This window comes from Trypanosoma grayi (genome assembly GCF_000691245.1).
Source record: "Trypanosoma grayi strain ANR4 Tgr_854_V1, whole genome shotgun sequence".
Lineage (NCBI taxonomy): Eukaryota > Euglenozoa > Kinetoplastea > Trypanosomatida > Trypanosomatidae > Trypanosoma > Trypanosoma grayi.
Window position 1 is genome coordinate 1 of NW_008826473.1, and position 7,293 is coordinate 7,293.

General features: G+C 55.1%; 5 protein-coding genes across 5 annotated transcripts; all 5 read left to right on the top strand.

The window, feature by feature from the left end:
- Nucleotide 1: 1 nt before the first annotated feature.
- Nucleotides 2-499, top strand: DQ04_08541000 (putative receptor-type adenylate cyclase; the record flags this gene model as incomplete). Its single annotated transcript, XM_009315598.1, has 1 exon — nt 2-499. The coding sequence occupies one exon, from the start codon at nt 2-4 to the stop codon at nt 497-499; it is 498 nt and encodes a 165-aa protein (XP_009313873.1).
- Nucleotides 500-1,991: 1,492 nt separating this feature from the next.
- Nucleotides 1,992-2,444, top strand: DQ04_08541010 (hypothetical protein; the record flags this gene model as incomplete). The annotated part of the gene is made up of 1 exon (XM_009315599.1): nt 1,992-2,444. One exon carries the CDS (start codon nt 1,992-1,994, stop codon nt 2,442-2,444), a length of 453 nt encoding a protein of 150 aa, XP_009313874.1.
- Nucleotides 2,445-2,621: 177 nt separating this feature from the next.
- Nucleotides 2,622-2,822, top strand: DQ04_08541020 (hypothetical protein; the record flags this gene model as incomplete). The annotated part of the gene is made up of 1 exon (XM_009315600.1): nt 2,622-2,822. One exon carries the CDS (start codon nt 2,622-2,624, stop codon nt 2,820-2,822), a length of 201 nt encoding a protein of 66 aa, XP_009313875.1.
- A 355-nt stretch (nt 2,823-3,177) lies between these two features.
- DQ04_08541030 (putative mucin-associated surface protein (MASP)) lies at nt 3,178-3,534 on the top strand (the record flags this gene model as incomplete). The annotated part of the gene is made up of 1 exon (XM_009315601.1): nt 3,178-3,534. One exon carries the CDS (start codon nt 3,178-3,180, stop codon nt 3,532-3,534), a length of 357 nt encoding a protein of 118 aa, XP_009313876.1.
- A 943-nt stretch (nt 3,535-4,477) lies between these two features.
- DQ04_08541040 (receptor-type adenylate cyclase) lies at nt 4,478-7,293 on the top strand (the record flags this gene model as incomplete). The annotated part of the gene is made up of 1 exon (XM_009315602.1): nt 4,478-7,293. A coding segment is annotated over one exon (2,816 nt), but the record flags the coding sequence as incomplete, so codon positions are not given.

Sequence of the window (7,293 nt, forward strand, 5' to 3'; positions counted from 1 at the left end):
GATGTACCAGCTGAACGCTGTGCCCGGGCGCACCTTCGCCGCACTGCGGCTTGACCGTCAGGACCTTGACGAGGAGGAAGATTATGCGTCGAGCAGCGAGCTTGATTCCAGTGTAAGTGGCTTGAGTGGCCCTGCATCGTTCAGCAGCCATGTGCTGGTGACTGTGTTTGGTGCCTTCACCCCGCCGCAGCGTTTGATTGTGTTGAGACCGTACTGCGAGCGCTGGAGTGTTCGTCTGCCGCCGAGGGCCTCCTCTGTGTCTGATGACGAATACTGCCGTCTGCTGCTACTGCGTCTCTCGCTGAAAATTGAGAAGGTGATGCAGCGTATTGGATTGACTCATGAGAGTCATTCGTTTACGTCGTCAAATTGTACAGGGAGTCTGCCTTCTCTTTTGCATCGGCTATCCTCCTCTGGGGAAGATCAGGGAGGAGCCTTGTTTGGCCACGGCTTTGGGATAAGTCCGGAATTGGGTTCCGTTGAGGGCGCTGGGGACTGATTTGGATGATGTGGCCACTGCCGTGAATAGCTAGACTGACACGACTCTCTTTCCTCCTGTTGATTGGAGGAACAGCGGTGTTGCCGTACCTCTTTCTTTCGCCTTGGCCAGTGTAGGCGTAGAGGTTGGTTACTATCGCGTATTGTTTATTATGGGCCGGCAAAGAGGCTGGTGGGCATCATTTCGCAAGACAGATTTGCTGTTGATAACTCAAAAAAAAAATAGCTTACTAACTCACTCCGAAACACTCTAAGCACCATGGTTGTGTTGGCTCACCTACAGGCCCTCCTTCCCAGAGAAGGAAATATAATGTAGACTGCGGATGTAAACTATGATTTCTGTCCGGTCTGTATAAAGGCGAAACAACAAGGGACATTTCTGTGCCCATAATTTATACTTGCAATGATGCAACCAAGTAGAAGCTTTCCAAGCCTTTCTACGCCACAAAAGACGAGACACACCACTAAGTGATATAGCACGAAATCGGTTAGGCCTATTTTGTGCGCTTTTCTCTGATGGTTATTGTGCCAAAATTTATTAAACGGCATCATGGAGGAGCTGTGAATACGTACTGAAAGGTTCTCAAAGTGCATTCATTCCGAGGCTGACTGCGTTTCTCTCATACCGGTGCGGAGCTATTTTGGTTTCAACCGAATCCACACCACACCTATATGATGAAATGGTGGCCCGGAAGAATTTAGCAAGCGATGCTGCACTTCTGAATGCACTGCGCGATGCCGCATCGGCTCGCGTTCTGATCCTCTTTGTTTTGTGTTCTCATCCTAATTAATGTGGAACGTGCTTCGTGGGGAGAGGCGAGATTGTGATACGATCTCTAAAATTGATTGGTTCTACTAAAAGATAACAGCTGGAGTTCTTATTGATTCTACGAAAGACGACCAATAATGAAACATGCACGCAATTGTGCACAATGCCAATTCGAGCACACCAAAAATTCTTTATCCGAAGAGATTTAAAATGTTGCATATTTATGTATACGAGGACGGTGCATGGAGGCGCTGGGCTCGTTTATTTTGTAGTGCGTGGGATCACTTGAAGTAGTAGGGCCTGACTGGCGAACTGTGCGTGTTGCTCCTTTCTGTATCGTGGTCTTCGCGTTGTGCTTCTGTACGCTGCTGTCTCTCCCTCCCCTCTCGCCCATAGTGTAGGGATGGTGGCACTCCTCTCCTTTGACCTTCACGCGAGGAGTCCCGCAGGGCACGGCACTAGGGCCACTCGTGTTCATCATTGTCATGATCTCTCTCAGCATCCGATTGGCTGAGGTCCCGCTGTTACGGCGCGGCCTCTTTGCGGATGCCCTCACCCTGGTTGCCCGCCATAGCGATCGAGAGACTCTGAATGCCACGCCGCATCAGGGACTCCACGCGGGGACATCCTGGGCGAAGCAATACTTCATGGAGGCCAACGCAACCAAAACGAGGTCGACTTTCTTCGGGGCGAAAGCTGCGAACCCCCTGCTCTCTCTCCTACAATGATGCACCTGCCACCATGGAACGGCTTCCAACGCCGCTGGGAATCGTGTTCCAGAATTACCGCGGAATGGGCTCCCATGTGGCGCACCTACAGAAGCCGGCCAACCAACTGCTCATGCAGCTGGCGGCCGTCGCATCCTGCGGCTAGGGACCAAAGCGAGACAAACTGCGTTCCTTCTACTTGGCGGTTGTGCAGGCCGAACCTCTGTGTGACGTCGAAGTATGGTACTGGGGCGCATCCCCAGTCCCGCGATCAATTCTTGCTGCTGGACCGTACAAAGCCTGTAGCACAATTGCCGGCATCGCAAAAGGCAGCCACACGGAGGATGCCTTGCTTGAGGCCAACCCGCATCCACCAAGTACGATGCTACTGTCACGTAGCCTCCAATACATCCCCTTGTGCGAAGCACGAGGGTGAGCAGTGCGTGCTACCGCTAAAGTTGTATACTTGACTGGACACCCCGCACGACAAGTGTATACCACCGTGGTGGCGCAGTGCCCGCATCTCTGTGTCGAAGCAAGAGCCCCCGCCCCTAACACCCTTCACGCTGCGACGGGCATTCTGGGCCCTGTTTCATACATCGCCCGAAGACATTGCAGCAGATGATGTAGACAAACTCAAGCTTCAGATGTGCGACGGATGGATTGCCCGACACTTCCGCCGGGAAGGTTCTACACCACCCGAGCGCCTGCACCGCGAACTATGGACGGATGACTCTTTGGAGTTGGGCGTGAAGGCTGGCGCAGCAGCCATGATTTACCTCAACGGGGGTCTCATCACCCAAACCAAAGGGAGTGGTGGGACAATGGGGTGCCTGCCACCGCGCTGAATCTGTTGCGCTATTTATTGGCATGCAGAAAGTGCTGTGCATCATCCCACGACGCAATGCTCGCCCATACAGCGTCTCCGTCTTCACGGACTCCCTGCCACTCCTCATGGCGCTCCAAACAGGACCCCTGACAGTAACAGGCCGAATCTTGCGTGCACCATGGAATTTGCTATTGAACATACAAGGCTGAACAGCAAGCCCACTGTTGCAATCTATATTTGGCCATTGTAGCGTTGCCACGAATGAGGCGTGCGATAAAGAAGCCAAGACGGCCTCTGCTCTTCCACAGCGCGAGGACCCGTGTGTACCGGATGTTGTCGCGTTGGTGAAACACCACTTACACATTCAACAACCCATGCCACCCACTCACCTCTCCAACATCACTGGCTATTGGAACCCTACACGCAATGATGCAGAGCTGAATCGGGAAGAGGAAACGGCACTGGCTCGCTTCGGCCATCCTGGCTTAGTGCCCCTTTACGCCGTGCAGCTCGTGATGGATGTCGACGAGGAGATGTGCTTTGCATCGGCCCTGCACGCGTGCCAGGGCGTGGTGAACCACGGGGGCCCTTCCCTCTTCATGCACGTGGTGCGGCAGCTGCTGCAGGTGGGCCCGGGATGCATGGCGTGCGGTGATTGTGTCTGCGTTGGTGGATTGCTTGTTGACTACTTGGCGATATCTAGCTGGCTTGTTGAGGCGGCGTGGGTGTAGGGGCACTCGGAAGCCTGACAGGAGGATTGCAGGCGCACGAACCCGCTCGACACCCTGGTCGGCACCCCCACGGAGACGGATATTGGCTATGTGCTTGTTGCGAGTGGCGCAATGGCTGCAGCAGAAGCTCGTGGCTGCGTTATATGTTGCGGGTGCTGCGCCGTCTGCTGTTGTTTGCCCCAACAGACTGACTGTGCACCTCTTCCTGCTGGATTCGACAGGGCGGACTGTGCCGATCGACGACGTCTTCTGCAAGCGTCAGTGCTGGCTTTAGTGCTTCTTCGGCACTCGCACCTCTTCTGCAAGGTCGACACTGCTCACGGTGGATGTGCCCCTCGTCCGTCTCGTGGTGGTCGGGCGGCGCGAGGCGGGATCCCTGGCGACTTCTATGCCGATGACAAACTGTGACTCCGGGCCGCTGGAAACACCGTCGACGAGTTAGTGCGGTGTGCCGCTGGAGTATGTGCTCCCCCAGGACGTCGACCTGACCGGCCGCATATTGGCGCTGAGCGCTGCGACGGAGCTGGAGGAACTGCCAGACGGCACGCTGCGGCGCATTCCGTTCGCTGTGTTCGAGTCGCGTGTGCGTCGAGGCGCTGTGATGGGCTTCGCGTTGGTGGAGTCCGTGACGTCGGGCCGCACGAGTGTGCTGACCAACGCAGTGGGCGTGCGAAAAGACACGGGGCTGTGCTTCATCCTGGCGGAGGAGCGGCTCACGACGCACGCGGTGCCACCTGGGTGTGGGGCTGCCAGCTGGGCGGCAAGACTGTCTGGGAACGTAAATGTGTGTATCCTCCTGTGACTCTCCTTCGACTTGTCCCGCGGCTGGAGGCGAGACGGCTGTGATGACGGAGGTGTGTATTTGGTCTGATATCGTTGTACAGCGTGTCCTCTTGTTGTTTCCCTGATCTGTTTATGCTAGAAAGGCATTATTTGTGTACCTATGAGATCCGACAGGCTGGATGCGGTGCCGAAATTGGCAGCCGTACCCACGCGTGAAATACGTCGTTGGGGGAAGTGCGACGGGGGCACACGATGGACAGGCGGTGTGAATACACTCTCGGTGGTGCGTGCGGCAATAGCCTGTGTAGTTTTGCTGTGCTACGGTGTGGACGGCGTGATGTCGGAGGAAGGCCGGGCACAGGAGCGAGTGAAGATTCTGGAACTTCGAGTCCCCTCTATGTCATTGTCCCCGGCTCTCTATAACGCCATGAATGCTGGATTCAATGCGTCACTGTGGTCACGTAACTATACACTGGCGGATGGCTTCCGTGTGGAAAGGATTGTGAAGGAAATGGAGGTTCATGGCGGTGCTGATGCAATTAAAGAAGCAATGAAGGAACACAAGGACATTCTTCTTCTGCAGGGACCCGTCGGCGATGAGCCTTTATACCACTCACTCGCTGCGCTTAAAGAACACGACCTGGTATCATTTGCTCCGCTTACTGGATCTAGCATCGTACGGAACTGGAATCCTCACCTCTACTTTGTGCGCACTGACCCCGCTGCTGAGCTGCTGGCCCTCATCCACTACGCCGTTAACGAGCTTAGGATGTGGCGGTTGGGATTCATGTACCTGCAGAACGTGTCGTTTGGGGATTATGAGTACACGCGCACCTTAGATCTTTTGAATGACATGGATTATGAGCTCTGTGGTGTTTTTACTCTCAAGAGCTCTCTGACAAAATCTACCGACGATGGTGTGTTCAATGCCACGTGGGAGGAGTTCGCGGCGACACGCCCGCAGGCTGTGATTGTGTTCGGTGCACCTCTGAAGGACACTGCGAAGTTCGTTACGCGGATGCTGACGGATGAGCGTACAGCTGGTGCATGCCTACTTCTCCCTGGAACGTTACAGGACGGTTTGCTTGAGACGTGGCGCGAAGCTGTGAATGGTGGCGCTCCCTTTATTCCCGGTCAAGTCATCACGACAGGTACGAACCCACTTGCGAAGGACACGCAGTACGAGGCAATCAAACGCTTTCAGACTGTGATGGAGAGATACCTGGCGAGCGAAGAGAATAAGGTGTACAACAGCACCAAGCACTTTCTGGAGAACGACAACGACGGTGAAATGATGGTTGCTGGTTGGATTGACGGTGAGGTGCTGTGGAAGGCGCTGAACAGCCACAGGTGGGCGAGGGAGAGGGGGTCTTTCAGACGTTCGATTCTCAGCCAACGCCGGTATTTGATCGATGATCTTGTGATTGGCGACTACGGTGGTGATTGCAGTGCCACTGCTGCAGAAGAGGGTGCTATCTGCCGCTGCAATCAGGGTGGGCGGACGGTCTACATGAAGCGGTTTGTGGAGGGGTACCGCGCTGAGAAGATAATGAGCGGGGAACTGACGCTTCCTTTCTTAAAGTGCTACACAGGAGACATTCGCCTGTACCCACCATTGAATGGGATTTTTTTCCTGATGACTGACGATACCTATGCGATGAGGGCAACGCTCGGCATGAGAGCAGGTGCAAGTGCTGCGCTGCAGGGTTGGTCGAACGCCATGAATACACGGATTGCTGTTCTTCAGATAATAAATACCTCTACAGCTGATGCAAAGACAACACTGAGGGATGAGGAGGAGAGAAAGCGCACCCATGCCGTATGTGGTGTGATGACAGAGGAGATGCTCGATGACGAAACGGTGGTATTCATCGACCCACAGAATCTTCATCCACATCTGAACAAGTTTCGCCGACGCGTTATCCGACTTTCAACAACGCTGGAGCAGGAGTTCTTTGTGCTTGCGCAGTACCTCGGCAACACGACCAGCGCCAACACGACCAGCGCCAACACTCACGCTGTGATCCGCAGCGGTGAGGCTGCTGCAGTGGTGAATGTGTTGCGGCGTTCACTTGTGACGTTTGGTGGGTCGCTGTGGTCCTCTGCGCTGCTGGCTGGTGGTGACGCGCTGGGGGACTACCTGCCACACGATGGCGATGTATTCGTTGTGGGCCTTGCTGCTGCTGATATCTCTGTGATCGCGGTGCACCTGGCGAAGCACAGCAGTGTGCGTGTGTTTGTACTGTGGTCGGAAGTCTCGTTGTTCTACGATGAGTTTGTTGCTGCGTTCAATGGGAGTGCGGCTGCTGCTGGGCGCCTTGCGTTCGCGACGAGCCTGCCGCACTGGGCAGACGAGAGCACGACGTCTGAGACGGTGCAGCGGTTCCACGCTGCTGTGAAGGACAAGAGAGAATGGACGCCCTTGACGCTGAGGGCGTTTGCCAGTACACTGCTTTTGAAAACAGTTCTCTCTCGGATGGATCTGGTGAACGCTGACGCCGTGATTGATTTCTTCTACAAGAATGTTGTCGTCGTTGTGGGCGATATTGTGTACGGACCCTTCAAGGACGGCAAGAGGTGCGGCAGTCCGAAGAATGTGAACGGGAACGAGTGTGCTGTGAACTATGGTGCGAGGCACATTTCTGTGTGGTCGATGGCCCGTGTGGTGGACCCCTCAGTGCCTGAGCTGTTCCCCGCTGTGACGCCGTCGATGGAGTACACGGGATTCCCTGAGGAGAGGTTTTTAAGTGACCAATTCATCGCTATCATCGTTGGCTCTGCCACGGGTGTACTGTTGGCTGCAATAATCGTGGGCCTTTTGTGCCGCCAGAGAGACGCCCGTGACAACAACAACGCCCCGAAGGAGACCACAGACCCCGTGACGCTTGTGTTCACTGACATCGAGAGCAGCACTGCGCTGTGGGCTGCGTGCCCCGAGATCATGCCTGACGCTGTGGCGACGCACCACCGGCTGAT